Source organism: Excalfactoria chinensis, chromosome 1, assembly GCF_039878825.1.
Source record: "Excalfactoria chinensis isolate bCotChi1 chromosome 1, bCotChi1.hap2, whole genome shotgun sequence".
In the NCBI taxonomy this organism is placed as follows: Eukaryota; Metazoa; Chordata; class Aves; order Galliformes; family Phasianidae; genus Excalfactoria; species Excalfactoria chinensis.
In genome coordinates this window covers 32398172-32421367 of record NC_092825.1, presented here as the reverse complement: position 1 = coordinate 32421367, position 23196 = coordinate 32398172, and the positions used below count along the sequence as shown (strand labels likewise).

The 23196-nt window shown below is 43.6% G+C and overlaps 1 protein-coding gene across 2 annotated transcripts in view; it reads right to left on the bottom strand.

Moving 5' to 3' along the window:
* Window positions 1-22481, bottom strand: part of HMGA2 (high mobility group AT-hook 2) — a 100070-nt gene extending 77589 nt beyond the window's left edge. For both annotated transcript variants that reach the window (XM_072359453.1, XM_072359460.1), the window contains exons 1-3: window positions 22216-22481; window positions 20068-20154; window positions 12831-12881 (exon numbers count right to left, since the gene is read on the bottom strand). In XM_072359453.1, coding sequence (XP_072215554.1) covers window positions 12831-12881; window positions 20068-20154; window positions 22216-22326 — 249 coding nt within the window. In that variant the 5' untranslated portion in view covers window positions 22327-22481. The remainder of the gene's footprint in view (window positions 1-12830; window positions 12882-20067; window positions 20155-22215) is intronic.
* Between the last annotated feature and the right edge of the window lie 715 nt (window positions 22482-23196).

Genomic DNA, 23196 nt, shown 5'->3' with positions numbered 1-23196 from the left:
GCCTTGCACTTGGTAGCTACACAGTGTTCATGAAAGCTTTGTGACCTCCTCAATGGAAAAGTGCTTTTAGTTTCATTAAATATATATATATTATATCCCCAGTAAAAACAACCCAAAAGACATCAAACACCAGAAAAAATACATTGAAATAACATTAAGGATCTAATATAAATCCACAAAATCCAGGAAATTCAGAGATAAAGAAAGACTTTCAGACGAGGGAAAACTTTCCAATATATTAAACTGGAGCATAAATTCACTTCCTCTTCACATGTTTGCCATCAAGTCATTCCAGACACAGGGGGTAAGTTCCTCCCCAGGGTAACTCAAGCGCCTTCAGCAGCGCTGCACAGAGCATCAATTTGGCACTACAGAATAATTACCAAAGATTCTGATAATTACCAAAGATACTTGAGTTTAAACAGCAAATTCTTCTCTTAGTGCTTATTTTCCCATCGTTCAGAGACTGCTATAAAAGAGAACTTGTAAAATCACAATGCTTTCCGACATTACAGAGTATGATGTAAATCGTGAGATCTGTCAGTGATGACAGACCAACTAGAAGAAGAACCTCTGTATGAAGGAGAAAATCCATACTCGTATATATCTGAGATTAGCAAAGGCAACACTGCATCTCGATGGACACAGACATTCCCAACTGCATAAATAATATTCTCTACTTTCCACTCACACCAAGTATGAAAATGCCCCTTAAAATTTTCTCTTTCATTTGTAAGTCAATCATGGTTCAAATGTGCTGCAAGCAAAACTCAGCCTTGGTACTTGAAATGTGTGGGCCAAACTTGGTATCAGAAGTAGTCTAAATCATGTGCTATGTGTCCAGTTCTTTGCTGCACTCTTTAGAAGTGCAAAATCAAGCCTACAGCTTTAGACAGGATATGAAGTGAATGATGTGATTTTTAACTGCCTTCAAATCTCCTGTAATTCTGCCTCTGTCCTCAAGCTGACATGGTTTTGGCTCTGAGATCTGTCTACTCTCTCCCCAGCAGAGTAAGACAACCTTAATAAACTAGTTAATAGAAGAAGCCCAGGTGTCAGGATGATATGATCCAAAAAAGGAAAGTGATGAGGAAAACTGGAAAGAGGAAAGACAGGATGCATCCTCCTGAACTGCATCTTTCTACAGCTAACCCTGGTACACAAGCCAACTGCCCTAAGACAAGAGATGTGGAGCAGAATTGCTGTAAACATAAAAGCTTCCAGCAACACTGATATAGGTTGGTCAGATGACAGGACCTAAAAAAAAAGCAAAAGCTATTTTTCATTTCAATTTCCTAGGCAGAAATAGGCAGAGGGGCTATATGACTGGTGGCCAATGAGATCAGGTTCAACCTAAGAACCCAGGAGTGCCAGTACTCCATTCCCTGCTCTAACAGTGCTTCTGGTAGGGTCTGAGCACAGACATCACATACACAATGCTTCAAAAATCGTTCTGTATTTTTATTTAGGTTCTACATACATCTTTTTTTCTGTCTGTCTAATTCTCCTTGCTGTAAGAACTTCTTAAATGTTACCTGCACTATCCTTAGCCAGATGTTTATTTTGGTAGAGAACTTCCAAATAAATCCAGTCAGACATTTTTTAATTAAATAAATGCCCTTTTCAATTTTTCATCCATCTTATCATGCTCAAATTACTCAAAACGAGAATTTTTTCAAAGCTTCTACCCATGACATTTATGTAGCCCTGAGTAATGAGTGTGGGCAAAGTAAGTACTCAGAAGTCAGTGTGGAGGAGAAGACAGAGACACAGAGAAAGGATGCAGCTATAGTTCAGTTCTGTTTCTGTACTTATGCAGGGTGTATGGAATGCTCTGCTGCAGAAATGTAAAAGAAGGAAAAAACCCTTCCCTGTCTTTTTTGTGATATGGCCACGAGAAGCTCTTACCAAAATTAGCAAGTCAATAAAAAATTAAGGAAGCCAAATAAACCAGTAAAGTGCTGCACCTCAGTTATTACACACTCAAGATAATGAGCGTACAGAAGGATACACAGAGCCATGAAGTGTACAAAGCTTGCTCTAGGACATCGTTCACTTATTTGAAATTATAATCACACAAAGCAAACCAGGAGGGTTTATAATTGCGCAGAAAGATCACGACAGCTCTAACTTTTCCCTTAAATACTGTTCTTAGTGACTTGCAAACACAGGATTAATAACCTCTTTCTTGGGAAGCAAGGGTATCCTGTTTGCCGGTAGTGGCTGTTGGACTTCCTGAAATAAGTGATCAAAGAGACAAAGAAGCTTGTGCTGGGAGCAACTTTATCATTAAGTATGCAATTCTGAAGTGCTTTTGTGTGCGTGTGTGAAAGGCATCTACAACATACTATCTCTTTTTTCTGTTCTCTGAAACGGGTGTTGGCCTTACCTAAGGAATTTTGATCTAATTGAAACCAAAAATACGATGAACAAAACCTTCTTCCTCAAGATATGCTGCAGATTAAGGAGCAAATTCTTTCTCTTACTCAAAACCATAATCAGTAGTTTTCTGTTAGCATAACTAAGAAGTGGTTTCCAATTTATGTATCACCGTTTACAAGCATTTGGAGAGAAAATCCTAACTGTAGCAAAGTCAGTAACAGTCCTTCTATAGAATTGTATTCATGGGAGCAACTATTTTAAGCAGACATACTCTGTATGTACTTGCTGAGCAGACTCCTAAGGAAGGTCATACAAACGGAAGCATCAGGATCACTCAGGCATTTACAAAAACACATCTTCTGAAAAAAAAAAATGGGGAAAGTAAAAGCACAGTTGTGCCCATATTCCAGCCTTCAAATAGTTCACTGAAGTGACCGCATCACACACCCCTGCCTCCTACAGCTCGTGAATGCCAATGAATCCAAGAGTGCATGCCATGGCACAGTTACCTTTGTCTCTTTGCCTTTTTACAGCTACAATCCAAGTACTGTATTTTGTCAATGTGCTGTGTGAATTGTTTTTTTAAACAGACAGTTGTCTGTGGAATGAGAGTCCCCGGGCGGATTTCTTGAGGCATGTACCATCATTAACAGAAAACAATGCAGCATGAGCAGCCAGAGTATGAATGAGCTCAGTGTGAATACTAAGGAAACCTCAAGAACACGTTAACACTGTGCAACTTTGATAAGATCACAATAAGGAAGATCACGTTCGCGTTTGTATTGCGTCTTGCAAAAGGCCTCAATCGCTATCAGGATAATTGATGTAACAGTCAAAATGAACTGAGACAATGTATAGGGTAAAGTCATGATTTTTCTGCAGGCAAAACAAGCAGTCTGAATGCTTTTTAAGTTCCCAGCAGCTACTCCAAGCAGACAGGACATCAAGTTTCTAAATCTTGCCAATTCACTGACAGTCTTAATGGCTTCAAAACAGAGACTGCCACTACTGGCAAATCACTGCTAATCAAAGCCAATCAACCTCTGCAGGTCAGACTTCATTCTTATTGACCCTGTTGCACATACAACAATAATACACTACTTGAAATGTAATTTATCAGCGCTGATATTCAACTCATCATAAATAGCACCACAGTCTGACCCTGTAGGTCTGCATTTCAACAGTTCTCAGGGGTGAGAGACTGGAGTAAAACAAACTGAAAACAGCAGGTCTATTTTAAAAAGAGGGGGAAAAAAGTCAAAATGAAGACATACATGATGCATTGTTTGCTTCCTAAAACTGACACACAAATAACACACACACATACATACAACGGAATCACCGACAAACTGTTTATAGTACATGTACTAATAGCACACAATCCTATCAGAGTTGGTAAAGAATCAAAATCACAAGCAAATAGGTTACCATAAGCTGCTGCAGCCACACTTCAAAATACACATATAATGTCTTATTTGTTTGTCAGATGCTCTAGCATGGAATTCAAGACACCTGTTCCTCTCAGCTGCGTAACTCTGTAAGTATTTTCCTACTTAACCTTGAAGCTCTCTGCACACTGGAGTTCAATTAGTTGAACATGAACAGAGCTGTTAGACTCAGATAGTAAGGCTTACATCCAGCTAGCACTGTGCTGCACTCCAGGTTTCAGCTGACAGTCACTCCCAGTCCTGCTGCACCCTCTGCAGAAACCTTCAGAGCTGCAGGCCAGGCCACAACTCCATGCAGAAGCTGTCCTGCAGTCAAGAACATAATACAGCTCCACTCACAGCACTCAAACTCAACTGGTACACCACTGTCTCAGAGCAGGAGCACTCAAAGGCAGCCTGCTTATTAAGGTGAGGAAGATCTAATCCCACAACCTTCTGGACAAATGTCTCAATCCTCAATTACAGCGCGTTCCTGAATGAGGAACATTCTTCAGCTTTTCCCTTGACACTGAAGATCCATGCAGAGAAAAGTCCCAAGAAGAAAAACAGTGAAGAAAAAGGCTATTGAGTTATTAGTTACTAATTAAGGGCCTTAACTTATTCAAACTGAGACAGAAGTGACGTTCCAGTTCAAAGTGGGCACTTCAGAACAGAGAAAAAGCAGCTCTAGGAATGTCACTTCAGATCTTTATGTGTGTGCCTACAGACTGCTGCTTGTTTTCATCTCTTCTCCTCTGGTCCTGTTACTTTTACCTGTCTCACTGAATAGCAACTCTGAGTTTGCAGAGTTCTCAAAGCAGCTTGTGGCATGTCACTTCCCTTGGCACTCAGGGTCAGATCCAGGTGAGAAGCACCCTGGACCAAGCCCAGGTAGCCAGCAGCTCCCTCTCAAAGTAGAAAAGATTATCTTCCTAGAAAGAAGGTCTCTACGTTGCAAACAAGGAAATCATACCCCATCAACAGTCTCCAGTAACGGCAGGGCTGATAAGCATTTTATGGGAAATCAGAATTGCTCAGAACAGGCAATAATAGATGACTGCAAAACAAACAGTGCATTATGAACATTAGCAGCTGCAACACCGTAATTACAGGTTCCACACTTGGCTCTCATTCAGTCCTGCAGCTTCACAAGCCTTGGTGTCCTGGTTTGGGGTTCCCTCTGAAGGCTGAAAAATCTGGGACTTTAAAACAACTCTTTCTTTTCTCTTTGTATTTTAAATTGGCGTCCAGCACAAAATAAACTGAAGACAGCAGAGTGAGAATGGGTCATGCTAACTAAGTCACATATAAAGTACATCACTACTGATGCAAAAAAAAAATGCATTTCCTTCCTCTGAGTTGTGTGCAGCAAAATTAGAAGCCACCTCCTGGTCAGGATATTTTACAGCTATTTACTGAAAAAAACAACCAACCAAACCCCACTTGTTTGTTTTTGTTGAAAATCCATCGCTGTGCCAAAAATATAATACTGAATTGCCATTTCAAGTGAGACTCCCAGGATTAACCAAGAGAAAACAATAATACTTGCATTTAGAGCACACCACGACTTTCATTCATGCACCTGAAAGCACTTTCCTCATATTATCCTGCCCTAGCCCTTCCAGGGGAGGATCAGCCCCACATCCCTTTAGCGTCCACATCTCCTACTTGGGTCTGTAAAGGATACAGAATTAAACTAGAAGTATTATTACTCTGTAATTATTATCATAGCTCTTATGTGAGAGGAATAAATTCATCCCCACAGGTGTTAACTGCCTTTCCTAAAATTGCCCATCTTTATCAGTAACAGAGAGTAAATGCGGTGTTTTCTTGCAAGGGTACTGTATTATTGACACGTGCAGTATGAAACAGAACTTGGGACACATACATTTAATAAGGTGAATCATTATCCAGAAACTATAAGAAACCTTGAAATCTCTACACTGAATCTTCTGTCCCATATCACACTTTATTACGTGGGTTTTCACTCCCTCTGCACCGCTCCCTGCAGAAGGACAGGGAACAGACACTACTGCTGGATGGGGCAGCCTGGCAGTACCTTGTCCCATAGACAGGGCTCAGATTGGCTACTCCTGAAAAACAGATCAACCTTATCCAAAGCATTCAAGGAATCAGATGCTGCAGGGTCGTCACCACATAGGACATTCACTGGATCTGTATTGGACATTCACTGGATCTGTATTGGACCTCTACATGTAATTAAGTTACAAAATGGAGAAAACACTACTGATATGCATGGTGTTTTCAAACACTTTTCAGGCTTACGTACAGGTTTGCCTTGGGTACAAAACTCCTGCTGGTCCCAGATCTCTCCACTCTATCCTGTATATAAGGAACACATACATCTCTTCAGCTTCTTACTCCTATGCATCACTGCCCACCAATTAGATGTATGCTAGAGGTACTGTGCATTCTGCGCATACTCATGCCTGAGTTCAGAAGCAGGTAAAAAAAAAACAACCCACTTGTTGGTTAAAGACAATGTAAAAGTGTGCTTCCCCTCCTCACCCAACCTACTCAGAGCATGCTGCACTGAGGAAGGATGGCCTTGAGCTGCAGGCAAAGGCAGCATGCCAGGAAATCTGACTGCTATTCCTGGTGCTTCTACAGATTTCCTTGGGCAATGCAATTAACCTTGTGGAGTGCATTTTCAATGGAGGTGAGGCCCAGCTCCTCTCTCTGTATTCATGGTGTTTTCAGCAGTAGAAACGGAACTGCAGGAGCAAGAACTCGCTGATACGCTTTCTCTGTCAGGTAGCTGGATGTATGACTGTTGACAACCCCACCAGCAACAAAACTGAGATTTCAGGCACCGCAGGTGCAAAACTGCCAGTACCAGCTTCAGTGCTCTGTTTCCTCCTATGTAAAATGGGCGATGAGGGTTATGAAAACCAAAATAAATAGCCAAAAAGAAAACTAATTCTTAAGGCTTCTGAACACCTGTTAGCGCAGATTATAAAAAGAAAAGAACTCTGTATTCCAGTTTATTGTTTGCTACAGATGCTGTATCTTTCACTTTCACCATTTTCACTCATTAAAACTTCCTCTTTGGGTCTGAAGTAGAACCAAAGATTTTCCTTTAAGAATTCTGAAGTGACAGTCGAAATCAAAGCAAATTTTAGCTAAACTGCAGATGTTGTAATATCTCTTAACAGAGGCAGAACCAGATTAGAGAATTAGAGGGATACACTTCTGTGAATATAAATATCAATTAGCAAAAGAAAGATCACGGTCAAATTTGGTCAAATTTTCTGTTTAGATCTCCAGGATGACCTGCAACTGAAACAGATGGTGTCACATCTGCTTATACCTGCAGGGAGATCTCAAGGAAGGACAAGAGCAGCGTCCCATCCTTGCTGATGAGCTTGCAGAGAAATGAAGACATACATTTCTCTCGACACGGGTAAAGTAGAACGAATTCTTGGTGTATTTTTATGCATTTGGTACAATCGTGGACTATGTTTTAACCTTACCCAAAATCTTAAATAGGGAAACTAGAAAATAAAGGTAAAAATTGGCCCCCAAATCATTTAAAATCTAATTATTAATTTTAAGATAAAAGTTTAGCAATTCCTAGAGCCACCTTTCTAAAAAATTTTACATTTTGAGACGTGATTTTATTTACCGATCATCTGAGCTAGAAAGTAAATACATAAATATAAAGCTTTTAAGACATTTAGTTCAGTGTTTTTACCTACTCCTTACATTTAGGAATCTGGAAGGAGAGGTTAATACTCTAGCTTTCAAAATTACAACAGCCCTTTCTTTAGACAACCAAAACGATGAGCTCTCCCAGATGACACTGTTGTCTGCACAGACATAAAATATGCTCATGGCACAAGATATTTTACTTATTGCCATACTTATATTTTGCCTTAATCATGGCTTGCTACAAATGGACCACAAAATAATTAAAACAAAAATAGGTCATCATAAAAAAGCTCTGGCCTGGCTTAGGTATGGATTGGAGAGCATCTTTATGCCAAAGGGTGGGATTTCCCTCACATGGCTTTAGCTGCCTAGAAGTCTGGATCATGCCTTATTTTCTCACCTAGGCTGTCCTTCCCAAAGACAAAAGATTGTCACCTCCAGATGAGAACTCACCACACACAGAAGAAAGCACTGAGATCTCAGAGCAGCAGATCTCTCTCTCCACTCAGTGAAGAAGCCTGTGTGCCTTTGAGCACCTCCTAGGCTGTGACTTCACATGAGGTAAAAATTACTGCACAGAGAGAGAAATGAGCAAAATTGGTTAAAAAGCACGACAATTATCATGGCAATACCAGACAGAAACTTCCACTTAGATAATGGTTTACAAAGACAGGCGAGAAATAGCCTTGAGACTCAGTCTTCCGGTATCCCTGTTAGATTATAAAGGACCTGAGGCGGGGGGTTTGCTTGATAAGTATTTCTGGATTTCAACCTTAATTTTCAAAAGCGTGCAGGTGAAGGAGGAATAGGAGTAGGCCCCTGCCCTGACACGGGGCCTACTGAAACTGCTGGAACAGAAACATCCCCCACGTTCTGTGCTTGAGACTTGATACGTCAGCCATGTCAAAACGGCACTGGGAAGTAATCGAAGGAAACACTTCTCAGAAAAAAAGGAATTCTGTAATGATTTTTTAAACGTGGCTTGGCATCACTTAAGCTGACTTGCAGTATGGAGTGAAATTCCGCCCTCGTTAAGAAGGGGAAAACCTGAGTTTCAAAAATACTCCAACGGCTCACTAATCCTGATTGGATCAATTGAAATTCCTGCTTCAGGAAATTAAGGTCATTTCTGATTATCTTTTATCTTCCAGCAATCAGAAAAGTGCTATCTAGAGCGTCTAGTAGAAAACAGGATTCTTGAGAGTCAGAGTGGTTTTTAGAACAGGTCACAGTTCCTACTGGGCATCAGTGACCGGGTGGTCACACGGGTGCTTCACACACACTGTCTATGGAAATCATCTGGTTCTGTCCTCCCATTATGTGGAGAACCACATCTTCCCATTCTTTAAAACAATTTCATGACACGATGACAGCCACCTCTTCTTCCCACCAAAGTCCCACCAAAAGCTCTGGGCTATTGCTTGGGTTTTTTTTAAAGCATTCTGCCATGATCGACTTGTGGTCCAAGATAAACAAAGTGGAGGTGAAATCAGACAACGCCAAAATCGTATCTAAAGACAACAAAAACAGTGGAAACAAGACCTGAACATCCTTTAAAACATCATCTTCGGAAATGGCTTTCAGGTTTCTCCATTAAACCAATACCAGAGAGCACTACAACTGTACGAAATTTCCAGGGGTTTCAGAGCAAATAACAGTGTAATTCATCATTCAGTCTGCTGCTCTACTCTTATCCCAGTACTTTCAGTCAACGTCTGCGCACACAAAAATAAAATAAAATAAAATAAAATAAAATAAAATAAAATAAAATAAAATAAAATAAAATAAAATAAAATAAAATAAAATAAAATAAAATAACATCTTTGATTTCAAGCTCTTTACGCAGCAAAACTGCTTGCTGATTCCTCAAGAATCAGCATCAAGCCCCAGTGAAGAATGTCTGATGAAATCAAGGCAAACATTTTGATGATTTCTGGGCATGCCTATGAATTTAAATTTATACCTGTGGCACATAATTCTGCTAATAAAAGCCATGTTGCTTCACCTCCCTTTTCCAAGCAGCACAGACTACATCCCCACTAGAAAGCCAGCAGAAGAAAACAGGCTGATGCTGAGGACCAAACTCCACACAATGTACCTTTCAAGAGGTTGTGGGCTTTTTTTGCTTTGCTCTAGCTTATGAGTTGAATGCCTCCTGGACTGCATTAGATGCACTACTGGAGCATGTCTTGTTTCATTCAAAATGAATCCAGCCCATGAGCTCTGAGGCTTCTCTGCAATGCATACAATAACTAGGACAATTAGGAGATCTGATTCCAAAGCACACTCCTAAGATGCTAATGCAGATGCAGCCAAAGAGCTTAGAATGTGTTCCTGCACTGAAACCTCTAAAATTACAGAGTACCGAGGTCACGAAGAGTTTTACCTCCCTTCCAATTAATAGGTCTCACAGCTTTCAATGCATTTCACACATGTGCAGCAACTTACAGTGAAGATGAGTTCTCCAGCAGCAGACATCGTGTTTCTGATTCCACATATTTTCATTTCCCATCTGTGTGATCCGTCAAGATTTTTATTCAATTAGCCTTCCATATTTGGAAAGCTTTTCTGTGTATCTGAGTATTTTCAGAAGAGTTTGTCACTTTTTACTGTCTGTTCTACTTATAACAGTCCTCTTTCCTCGACAGTCTTGCCAAGCCCACATTACTGCTCTGAAAAGATCACTGGATGCATCACATGCTTGCGATAACCTGGGTTCCCTGCCCTCTTCACTAGGACCATCCTTTCCAAGTTTTTTAGACAAGAAGATTTATTTCTTTTCCAAAAAATGCTATATAAATAAACATGTTGCTAGTCACAAACATTAAATACTTCATTTGAACCATCAAAAAGACCAGCTACCGGAATTCTGCAGTGTTCTGTTAGCTCATATGTCTCTGTGTTTGCATACTGAAGGAAACAGCAGAAATAATACTTTACAATTTGATGAACAACATATGACAGCGAACCTCCAGCCTTACGAAAAGAAAAACTAAAGAAAAGAAAAAAAAAAGGGGTCACAATCTTAGGAAAATACCTGTAAGGCAGAATTCTGTCCTCTCAAAGGACAAGAAAATCTCCAGACTCCTTCCTTTAATTGGTACAGAACTGTCATCATCAAGGCTTGGTATGTAAGTAAAATGGGATTAAGCAAAAAAATAACCACTAACAACTCAACTGAAGTTTGGGTGATAGAAAACTGTGTCTTCTGAATACATGAAAATGCAAAGGATGATCTTGTGCCAGCTACTTTTAGGCACAATCCCTCTTGAATTTCACTTACACATTTTACTTACAGTAGGCACGATAATGGCTTGTAATAATTTAACTGCATTTATTTCTGGAGCAAAATACGGTATCACCCTCCATGTCACCATGCACAGAGGAAGAACTCGTGAAACTAACTTAAACTGGAAAGAGAGAAGAAAGAGGAAAAAGGCATGTCTGGTTCTCACAGCCTACAGAGTTACCTCGGTGCAAGCTAGAGAGATGAGCGTTCGCTCTGAGAATCACAAGAAATCACACCAAACTGGCACATGTAAGTAAACAAAGCATGCTTCCTACTGACCTAACAGGAGAGTAATACAAGGTCTTAAAATATGCCTTACTTTCAAAAAATAGAAAATAAAAATAAAAAGTGAAATTGCTCTATGCATGGGCTTACAATAAAGCAATGTATACTCATACTAAATAGCAACAATTCCCTTTTCTGTAAATCAGATTCTTCAATCCAGTTCAGACCATACTGAATACAATGTCACGCTGATACTGCCTACTCTTTCTTCCCCATAAAGATACAAAAGGAAAAACATTCTAGCCTAAAAAAGCCACAATTGTTCAGCTCTTTCCACTGCAAACTCACTTCATTTCTGACTACGAGCACTCAGAGCAAATCTTTGAACATTTCATACCACTACATTTTCCCTTTCCATAAAGCTATTCAGCCACCCCTGTTCGACCACCACGCATTCCTCAATCAGTGGAGATGGCTTGCCTGTTATAAATTACTCTCATAAAACAGCTATTTCTGCTGCTTCCCGTGGGGCTGCACCCAAGGATCTGCACAGAGGATCAAGCCAGCAACACTTAACATTCACATGTGAGAGTGCAGAACTGAATGGGAGGAAGCAGGCGGTAACTGATCAGTCTTTTACTGAGCTGCTGTAAGCTGCCTTGGGGGAACATCACCAGCATAGGTATGTTTGTCACCCTGTTTCCTAGTGCCAAGGAGATGCTTGTACCTGAAATCTTCCTCATCCAAAAACTCCAGGAATAAGCAACACACACAGTATGTGCGAGTGTTTTCCCTACAGAATTGTTGAAACGTCCTAGAGTACTTCATCCCTGGACAAAGCTATGAAACTAGATCCTAATGTGACTGCTAAAGCCCTTTACTGTGTTCAGCTGCTGATGCTCTGGAGAACATCAGCAGCAGTTTTAAGGACCTTCCGAAGCTCTCTGAGCCTTCAGAAGCACACACGTTGACAGCAGTGTTAACACCCTTGCGAAAGAACTGAACCAAAGGGGAAAAATGGCAGGACAGCAAAACTGAGCTGGGCAGGGATTTGAAAAAGAAGTCCAGAGGAGAAGGTTTACCAGAAAACGGAAAGACAACTAGAGAAGCATGCAAGATGGACAGCTGGCACACACAGACATCAGTGAGAAATAAGGTGTCAGGTATATGAAACAGATTTTTCCATGGCCAAAGCATCAACACACGTTTGTCTGACAGCCACATCTAGAGAGTAAATGGCCAGGAAAAGAGCAAGTTTCAAACAAAACACACTATCACGACTACAATTACCTGAAGAGTGGAACAACCTAATCCTAAAAGCAAGTATCCTGCTGTTCACTTATGCTCTTTCTCATGGAAATCAAAGAAAATATACACTAATTCCAGGGAATGTTCGTTATATGTTGCCTCGTACAAACTACCATCTGAATGTTATCACGTCTCTCAATCACCTTCGGATGTCTGATAGTGCCCCTTTAACCTTTGTTACTCAGTTACTGAGCAAGCTATCTCTTTGCTGCTCCTCTTTGAAGGAAGAATTGTGCCTCTTTCCATGCTGATAAGAGACATAAATATTCACTCCCAGCAAACATTCGATAGTAATGTGTCTTGAGCAAACTACCAGAGTCTAAAGGTAGGAAACTGTTGTTAACTTTTCTGCTCTCTTAACCCTTTAGCCGATCCAACAGAACAAACAGACATGTAATATGGATGCTCTTTTTCACAAACAAAGCAGAAATAATTGTTTCCTTAGAGAATGGACTTGTAACATGTTTTGTAACACAGAAAATAAATCAAATGGAAATAAATCAAATGATTGGAAGTGGAATATTTACCCATTTTCTGGGCCGCCCTCGGGGTCGCTTTTCACCAGTGGCTTCTGCTTTCTGTAAAGGAAAAAAGAAACACGGTGTATTTTATACATCAGCATTATTTAACAACCCTGGTAACAAGGAACTCCTTTCCTGCAACGCTACCCATAAGTACTTCTCCTGGGTGGCACCAAGCCTCCTCATCAGCCCACAGGGACTGTGATGTTTTCTTCTGCCATTTCCCAGCCCACATGGCCGAGGGACACCCTGCTTCACCCTGCTTTGTTCTGTGCTGTGAACAGGGGCACAAGGCAGCGTTGGGATGTGCTGAACTACAACACCATCACATCTAACCTTCCATGGCTTGTAGCCATCAACATCACCTCAAGGCACTACATTTGATATGCAGCCTGTTTCAAGCCTGAAGAAAGCATTTTATAGCAGCTACAACTTCTCCTTTTAAGCTCCTGATGTTCATTCATGTAATGGATTTGGACAGACTGTCACCACGAACGTGTTCATTCACACAAAAGGTAACTCCCCTACTCCATATGAGTTTTTCTAGGTAGTTGTGTGCCTCAAGCTCTAAGCAAACCTTTCACTGCTCCAAAACATGCATCCTACTCGAGGTTTAAGGAAACAGGTATGGAAGGTACCCTAGAAGTGACAGTGACATTTATATGAGCCCAGCAGTTGGTTCTGTAGCTCACCTTAAGGGAAATCTGGATTCTTCTACAGACCCTTCCATGAGTTTCCCCTAGATAGGCTCTGCCTATCCACACACCCTCAGGTGAACAGCCCTGTCCCACTTGAGGGTAAGAGAGAGATTTTGTCACCATGAGAGTGGGACTTCCATTGCCTCAGACACTGCTAAGCAGAAACATATCTAAGAAACATTCTACATGTTCTTCCATGTCTCCATGATCTGTTTAGTCTCCAGTTCACTGTAGGTGTTTGACTTGCCCCTAGAAATCAGCTGTCTCATTAAGCAGATCACTTGCTGGTCAATCTCTGTAACATACACTGTCACCTAACACTGGGCACAGCGGATCCCTCTGCCAGAGAACCTGAGCCAAAGGAGCTGCAGAGGAATCCCTACACAAACAGCACTACAAGGTAAACGCAGTTACTCTAAAAAGAATATCTCACCAAGAAAAAAATAAAATAAGCTGTGAAAAATAAAATTCACACTCCTAAGGGGCAAAATTATCACTCACACTTGTTAAAATAGTAAACTTGTCCTTTAATCGTTTATACCAGCATTACATGTAAGATGAAACCCTCTTATGAGAATACTTGTTAAAGTGCATTTGCTACATACTGCAGCTGTCCATTTCGGAGTTTTGGGCCCTTTCAAACTGATCCATATTTTCATACTTAATTACCTGAAGGATGAGAGAAAGCTTAAAAACTCTATGAAAAAAATCTAACTTTTTGGAAACTAAAACTGCTTTTGTCTCCCATTTAGTGCTACTAAAGGCACGGTGGGAGCTGCAAGATTCACTCCAGGGCCAGGGAGGCTGAGCCATCTCCCCAGAAAGGCCACAGCTGGGTGCCAGGGGCTGAGACCACTTGGGGAACCCTCACACTGACGGGCGCCAGGCTCCTGCTACACGCGAGTTCTGCCTCCCGTTAGACAAAAAACACTTCCAGAGCCCTTATCAAAACCAAATCTTCCCCAGAGGTGAGCTGAGCAAACAGAGAGGAATGCCAGTTACTATGTTTTGGTATAGTGGACTCTGTAAGTAAATAGGAGGGTTTCCACAGGCTAAACTGCAGTAAGTGAACAACCGGAACCTGTGGAGAGGATGTGTTTATCTCCATTCAGAAGGCAGAGGAAGACAAAACACTCCTGGAACTACCACGAAGGAGTAGAGGCGGTCCAGTGGTGATAAAGAGGTGTGAAGTTTAGGAAAATATTCCCCTTCTTTCCATCTGGACTTTTTTTTTAAGGTTGCATTTCACAAACATAGCCCGTATTTTCTCCAGCAGCACAAAACTGCCTTTTAATTTAGGGGCTTGGAGAAAGGTTTTATTGTAGATCAGACAAACAATTCAATGTTTCTCTATAATTTTCAAGTAATTAATATGAACAGGAACACGTAAGTGCTAAAGCTTTGCTTTTTCTGCTCCACAGGTATTTACATAATCTAAACCACGCTGGTCCATCGGCCCTCTGCTTTAATTGAAGTGTTGCCTCTGAAGCTGGGAACAAATCCCGGGAGAGCCCAAAGCCACCAAGAGATCACAGGGGTCCGTATCTGGGCAGCACAGCACGGTGCTCAGCCACCCCACCCGCAGCAGCCCATAATTGCTCACGCAGAAAGGAAGCTGCTGCCCTAATCCTCTAAAGCACTCTCTGAAATTGAGATGTGTTTGGTCAGGATTTCCTCAGCACTTGGCTCTATGCTAGGAGGCATCCTCTTGTTCTATGCAGCTAAGGCATCACTGAACTCACAGGAGGGTAGGTGTGTAATCAAAACAAGGTTATGATAACTTGTGAAAAATTTCTTGCGACCAATCATAGCAACATCTCATTTTTACTCTTGCATTTTAGAACTAGAACTGGATTTACACACTCTTCAGTGCATGATCTATAGGGGAATGCTATTTTTGTCCTGGGTGAGAATGATGACCACGCCAGCCACCACCACATCATCAGTGTGTCTCTGGGCAGGTGTGCAATCTAGACAAGCCCAGCACCACAAGGCCAGCCCAACCCAAATGGCAGCCACCAGCCCCTCGGCACCCAGCCGCCTTGCATCTCTGCATCTCCATGCTACACCAATGGCCATGCCCAAACAGCTGGTGTGGTGCTGCTGCAGGTAATTAACAAAATAAGACAAGTATAAATAATTGAGTGGCTATAAAGTGTTCTTTGGGCATCTATCTATTGTCAAGGAAGATGGCAAATGCAACAGAATCCAAATTTTGGGAACTCTAGCCCCTCTGCAAAATGGTCTGCTGGAGACCTCCGCTGAAATGTGCCAGAGCCGCAGGCAGGTGAACCAATGGTGAGGTCCCAGCACAAGGATGGCTGCTGTCAAACCATGCCAAAAGACTATGCACAGGGAACATACAGAAAAGTTCTTTTTCCTATTAGTTTTAATTTCTCAGAAGAAATGTAGGCACTGGCTAGATACAAAACTACTGCACTTGCTGCGTGTGTTTTACCTGTTTTAATTCTACACAGGAGTCATCTCCTGCTTTATCCACTTAGCTCAGAGGGTTTGTGGTCTGAGTTTTTAGGTACACTAAGTATACTACTATCCCTTGATAAACCTGAACTTGTTTTCCCTTTCAGCCTGCTATGACTGGTACCAGTACAAAAGAATGAAGCATGGGAAAAGCCCGATAGATTTTCATGAACCAATTTAGGGCAGAGTCCTGGTCACACACACCATTTTTTTCTTTACCTTTGGACCGCTTAACTGAGGGACGTGGTTTTCCACATACCAAACTCAGGCCACGTAATGAGAGACGGTACTGAGTGTTGTCACACACTGAATCACAGGTTCTGGTGTTCACAGAATGACATTTCAAGACCTGGTATCATTGGTGAAGTTTACTACTTTAATAACTGCAACATTACTCAAGATGCTCATACTGAAGGCACATTTTAGATCAGTTTTTATTGACGGATATTCCTGTGATACCTTCCTGACATTTTCTTTTCAGGCAAACACACAGACGTTAGCACTCTTTTTCCTTGTTTTGACCCCATAATTGTTTTTCTTCCTTCCCAACAAGAGAGCATTTATGCCCATACAGTATTTTTGTGAAGCCCAACCGTGGGAGCCAAACAAAGAAAAGCCCCTGAATGTCACAGGGAAACACGCCGGGCTGGGAATGCAACTCAGCCTAACAAACAGAACTCAACCACACAGCACCCAGAAACTGAAAAGGAATATCCTTACTACGACCCTTCTGCAAAACTCAAGTTGTTCTTTAGAAAAACATATAAATCCTCTTTCTTTCTTTCTTTTTCCTTTCTTTCTTTCTTCCTTTTTTTTTTTTTTTTTTTTTTTAATGCTAATTTTTTACCAATATTTTCAATCAGTAACAGAATGACATGTTTAAAAGCACAGCCTTGAGTAACAGCCGGGTTGTGGGGAACACAAGCACAAGGTGACCAGAGGCTGTTGGTGGCTCTCTCCTCCTGTGCTGATGTGCTGTGTTTGTTCTGTTCACAAAAACTGAAGTGAGAAATGGTCCTTCTAGCAAATGCTGCTTACCTTTTGTGCCCATTTTATAACAAGGGAAGCATATGTGATATGCAAACGTGTTTTTTTTTTTAACAATGTATAGTCAAAAATTAGAGGAATCGCCACATTATTAGCTATCCAGTGGGTCTTGAAACATTCTGTATGCATTGTGAAGTTTCATGTCGCTAATTTCCTAACAAGCACAGTTTGTTTTCAGATGCCCCAAGGCCAGTTTACTAAGACCAAACACAAGCTCTGAAAACCAAAGGGGAAAAAAAAAGCCCACAATTAAAAAATCCTATGAGCCAAGATATTTAAATCCACAATGCAATCACGACTTTTAGGGCAAACTGTCAGCCAACCGTATTTACTTTGCGAAGCATAATAAAACAAAGCCCCGGCACTCGAGTATTTTTAACTGGCTGCTGGTTTGTGCAATGTATTTTTAATTGTGATGTGTAATGGTTTGCAAGAGAACACCCCATCAATTAATCACGAGAACGTTCTCACGTCTGCTCACTGGGTGCGTTTATCTCGCATGCTGTGAACGCTACAGCACAACTCAGTGCACCCACTTGGAGAAGCAAAGGCCACACACCACTCCTTAGAAATTCCATCCACTTCCAAGCGTGTGGATAGGACCCACGTTCACATGCACAGGGCCTGAGCGGTGTGAGCTCACCCTGAGAGCTAAGACAGGGAATAGAAAGCTTTAAATGCAAGTCTTATGTCTTTGTATGTGTAAATATGTCTGTCACAACACGCAGCACACAGCTCTCAGAGGTGACAACCCCACCACCAAAAAGGGCTTTCTTACAGTGCCAAAGCCTTTCCATTCATACCACCGGTAGAAAAACTATCAACATTAATATCAGCCAGAGAGGTCGGTTCAGATGTCTGGTGAGAAGCTGAATCACTTTCAGAGAGGGTTAATTATCTATTTGGGAAAAGAGCTATAATATTTAGTGGAAACGTGATCTCAGACTCTCTTTTTTCTAAGAAGGCTTTATGAGCCTTTTGTGTTTTAGGAGAGTTATCAAACATTTACATATTTGAATCCATAAACCTGGAAACAAATAAAACCAGTAATTACGTACCCCTCGAGGACTTTATTTTTTATTTTTTAATGATAAAAAGACACGAGGACTTCAGTGCCTCTTTTTGTAATATCCAAACCTGAAAAAGGTTTGCTTTAATTAGGGAGGTAACCTGATGCGTTCTGAAAATCAAACTGTTACAGTGAAATTGCTCAGATCATAAATTAGATTAAGAAAAAAACCAACCGTGTGCACCAGAATCATCTGGAAAGCTCTTGAATTGATACGCCCACAGATGGAAGAGAGATTTCACGTTGTTTTCCATTAATAGCCATTTTCAAATCGCTCCCATTAAATGAAATGACATCAATACTTCTCTCAGAAATGTCTACCTTTTGAAAGCACGTTTCTATGAATTACTTCAAACTTAATCTCATTAACAAATATTCCTCCTAGGAAAGCCAACACTCTGAAGAGTAATCTTTAAAATACTAAAGCTCACATTTGGACATGGCGGGCTAATAAAAAACTGCCCTTTCCCTTTTCAAGAGTGGAATTTTAACTTTTGCAAAGTGAATGTGAAGAACATTTTGATTATACAAAGAAAAGGAAAACAAAACAACTTTTGAAGCTCAGGAGGTTGCAGAGTGGCTTCATACATTTTAAATGCTTAACCTGTAAAGCGTTATAACTAATTCCTGACCTTCTTGACAGAATACGCTGCTCTTTGCAGCTCAGAAAGTTCAAGAGAAAAAAACAACAAAAACCCCACAAAAAAAAACCCCACAAAAAAAACCCACCTATCTCAAATTTAAGGAGAGCTGGAAAACATCCCTCAAACAAATGCTGAGAACGCTTGGAGTAAAACAGCCATGAAGTCCCCACCACCACCCCCCAGCAACTGAACACTTATCAGCAGTTGCTCTAGGAATTTATAACACTGAAAGCTATCAAACTAAATAAGGTCAGCACCATAGGCACAATGAAAAATGAACCATAATGAGATGAGGCTACAAATACCTTCCACACGGATTTTGTCACAGATCTGTTTAAAGACACTGATAGCCTTCAGCATCGCAGCTCCCTACCAGACTTTGGTAAGCTTTTGTTTCCAATTTAGTACCTGCGAATTGGTGCTAACTGCTGTGCGACCATCACCATAAACACAACTCAGCATTTATTTCCAAGCCTCTGCACAACTATTTGCCTTCACTAAAATAACTCCAGTAACAAGGGATGATTTGCTTTGATGGCAGTTTTCTGACACTTAGCTTTCTCAAATTCAGATATAATGAAGGCACGCTGAATTTGTTGTCGAAGCCCATGCAGTAAGGGGGACGAGCCCAGGGAGGCTGCACCAGAGTTGGATGCAGGCAGAGCCATTGGAAGCACGGCTGCTCCCATCCCCAGACACAGGCAGGGGCTCAGAAGACAAACAGCACTTCAAGGGAAAGCCTCTTTGAAGCTGATTACTAAACGAGATATCGAGGGCTTTTACTGTAACTCACAGTTTACTTTACCAGCACATTTTAAAGCTGTAAATTTCAATACATGCGCCTATTTCCATCAACACTTAATTGGATTTTCTTCTAATTAACCGGTGTTTGACAAAACACTGAGCTTTAATACACACATTTAGTCTGTATAGCATAGCCTGTAAGTGGGCAAGAAATATATCCTCTTCCAAAAATCTACACTGAGATGCAGTATCCTTAACACTGATTTCACTGCTTGATCTCAGAAAATGCATCCAATGTGTGGTGGTATTTCACTATCCAAGAAGCAAGCTGCCCTTCTGAGTTCTGTGCTCCGGGTCCTGCAGCCTGCTGTTTCTAAACTTAAAATGCAAACTACACGCTGTACGTACATACACTATAGGGAGCCTTTCTCACAGGCTCCAGCCCCACTGCTCACTGCCTATATGAGCACGTCCTTTGCTACCATTTGATTTTAAAAGAAGAAAAAAAAGAAGAAAGTTAAAAAAAAAAGCATTAGGAATTTTCTCTTTCATGCTCTCACCTTCTGAGCTGCTTTAGAGGGACTCTTGTTTTTGCTTCCCTTGGGTCTTCCTCTTGGTCTTTTAGGAGATGGTTCACCAGTTGGTTCCTAAACACAGGAAAACACGCTTGTTGTGGCAAGCTGCTACAGCACCCGAGATCTGAAGGACAGCCTACAACCGAGCGGTTACTGAGAGCAATAAGAATTAACAGCCTAAAGAAATGCGACAACTTTTCAAGTACGACACGAAAAACTAAAAACAGCTCGAGGTATAGAGAAAAATCCCATCTGCACACCGAAGGGGTTCAACTTTCCTTGCAATTGCTCAGAAATCCCTGAGAAGCTCCAGTGCTCACCCCAGCACGCTGCAGCAGAAAGCAGTTCTTAAAGAAGATGGCTATGGCTTCCCTCGTGCAGGAACGACTATTCAGGAGTTAATAGAGTTATCCATTTCATTTTAATCGCGTTTCATTATAACCAGATGCAATTAGCACATGCACTTATGCTTTCGGGAATCAAAACACGCACACAAACAACAAACAAACAAGAAACCAACCAACAAAGCTGCCTACTGGAAAACCAGAAAGAAAGGTTTGAGACTAATCACTCTCCCAGAGACACAAATACTTCGGGGGGGAGTTTTTTTGTGCCGTTCTACATTACATTCACACCTATTCGCAGCAAAACGCGAAGGCAAAAAGTTCCCTCCAGTGGAGCTTTACGGGAGAGAAAGGATCTGAAATAAACAAACAAAAAGAAGCCTAAAACGCCGAGACGGGAGCAATGACTGCTTTGGCAGCTTTAGCCAGCTCCTGTGTCTGACAGTGCCCAACCAGTGCTGGGCAATGGGGGTAAGTTAAGCGGGTTCGGGCTCACAAATCCTACCCAACTCTTCCACTTTTCAATACTTCGCGTTTCACTCGGACCCCCGGAGCAGGATGGGGCACAACCAAATGAAATGCCCTTTGTTAACTTAAAGCGGCCCGAAGCCCGCAGCTCTCCGACCGCCGACGGCTCAGGGGAGGCTGCAGAGGGGTCCGCTCCCCGCGGGGCCTCGGCGGGAGCCCCGCCGCGGTGCGGCCGCCGCGAGGAGATGCCGAGTGCTTTCCCTTACGTGCATTCAAATGTTAAAATAAATGAAAGTAAATTAGAAAAAAAGAAGAAGAAGAAAAACGAAAGAAAGGGAGGAAAAAAAAAAAAAAGATATTTTAAAGGAAAATAAATAAATAAAGGAAGGCCCAGAACGGCGATGATGGGGGCAGCGGGCCGGAGCTGGTCAGAGCGGCACCGGGCAAAGCGGAAACCCGAGGGACTCCGGGGATACGGCTCCCAGAAAGCGAAGCCCTCAGCCCCTGCAGCACAGCACCGAGGGGCCCGGCCCGCGGCTCCCACGGCCCCCGGAGCCGCTGATGCTGAATGAATGGGGCGATAGCCGAGAGCCCGCTTAGCGGGCGGCAGCTCCGCGATCGCAGCCGCGACCTGCGAAGGGTTGCGGGCGCGCCGCACCGGGCCGCGGCCACCCGGGCGCCGCGACAATGGCACTCGGGGGAGGCGGGAGCGGACGGGCGGGGGCTGGGAGTGAGGTAAGGAGAGCGCGGCCACCCCGGCGCGGGTCGGTCCCTGCGGGCCCGGGGCGGGCGGCGGGGGGCGAAGGTGGTGCGGTGCGGGGCAGTGCGGTGCGGGGCAGGGCAGCCCCTCCGGCTGCCCCCACCTCCGTGAGCGGAACGGGGGCACCGCTGTGCAGGGGGAGGAGGTGGGGAAAGGGGGATGCGTTAGGGGGGAAAGAAAAAAAAAAAGAAGGGAAAAAAAAAAAAAAGAGAAAAGGCAGCCCTGCGCGACCCTTCAGATCCCCTCCTGTCCCTCAGCGCCGGGCTCCGGGGGCAGGCCGGGGCCGGGTCGCTCGGGCTCCGGCCCCGATGGGACCGCCACGCTCAGGCGCGCACGGACGCGACCCTGCCGGCTTGAGAGAGGAGCGCGCCCGGCGAGCCCCCGCTCCCCGCTTTCGCAATTTCAAACTGAGCTCGCAGTGCCCCCGCGGGCGCTGGTTGGTCGGAGCCGCGTTCCCCACTGACACGGCGCGGCCCCGGCCAGCGGCCGCCACAATAGCGGAGCCCCGCGCGCAGCGCTCAGCCCCCGTCCGCGGCAGCCGCGGCGCCGCGCGGTACTGACTTGGGGCTGCTTCCTGGGTCTGCCTCGTCCTCGCTTCTGCGGCTCGGCGGCGGCAGGTTGCTCCGGGGCGGCGGTGGAAGGCTGGCCGGGTCCCTCGCCTTGGGCGCTCATGGCGAGCCGAGAGCTCAGCCCTCCGGCCGGCTCTGCGCGGCACCTCGCGACGGGGGGGAAGCACACGGAGCGCTCGCGCCGCTTTCGCTGCGCGCTGCCACCGCCGCACCGGACGTCCTGGTGCTGCCAAAAAGGAGAGGAGAGGGGAGGAGGAGGAGGAGGTGATGGTGGTGGCGGTGCTGGAAGAGGAGGGGAATGGAGCTCTCCGACAATTTCGGAAGGGGTTAGGAACGTGGAGCGGTCCCAGAGCGGGAGGGTTAAAAAAAATAAAATTAAAAAATATATATATAATAAAAAAAAAATTAAATAAAAATAATAATAAAAAAAAAAAAAAAAAGAAAGAGCGATCGCAGCGCTGGGAGGGGGGAACGCTCCGAGCAGAGAAGGGAGAGCCCCGCACAGGGCAAGTGGCGGCCGTGCGCTCAGAGGGGCCGCGCCGAGCGGGGGTCGCACAGCGCGGGGCCGGGCCGGGAGCGCGCCCGGGGCGGACGGGGGGCGCGGGAGCAGCGGCGGCAGCGGGCGGAGGGAGCGCTCATTTAAAAATTAATAATAACGCGATTTGGGAGATCGGGGAGGAAAAAAGGGGGGTTGGGGGGGAGGAGAGGCGGTCCTGGGTTCGTGTCTGTGATGTGAGCTGCTGGGACTGGAAATATTATTATGCGAGTCCTGCCCACGGACTGAACGGGGATGAGGGCTTTAAAAAAAAAAAGAAGGAAAGGAAACCACCTTTACTCGCGGGTGGAAAAAGCGGGGGGGGGAGATGGGGGGGGGGAAGAGAAAGACAGAGAGAAGGGCCGGGGTGGTGGGCGAGGAGGAAGGCAGCGCGCAAAGCGAGGAGCCCCGCGCGGAGCTGGCGGCGGGCCAGGCACA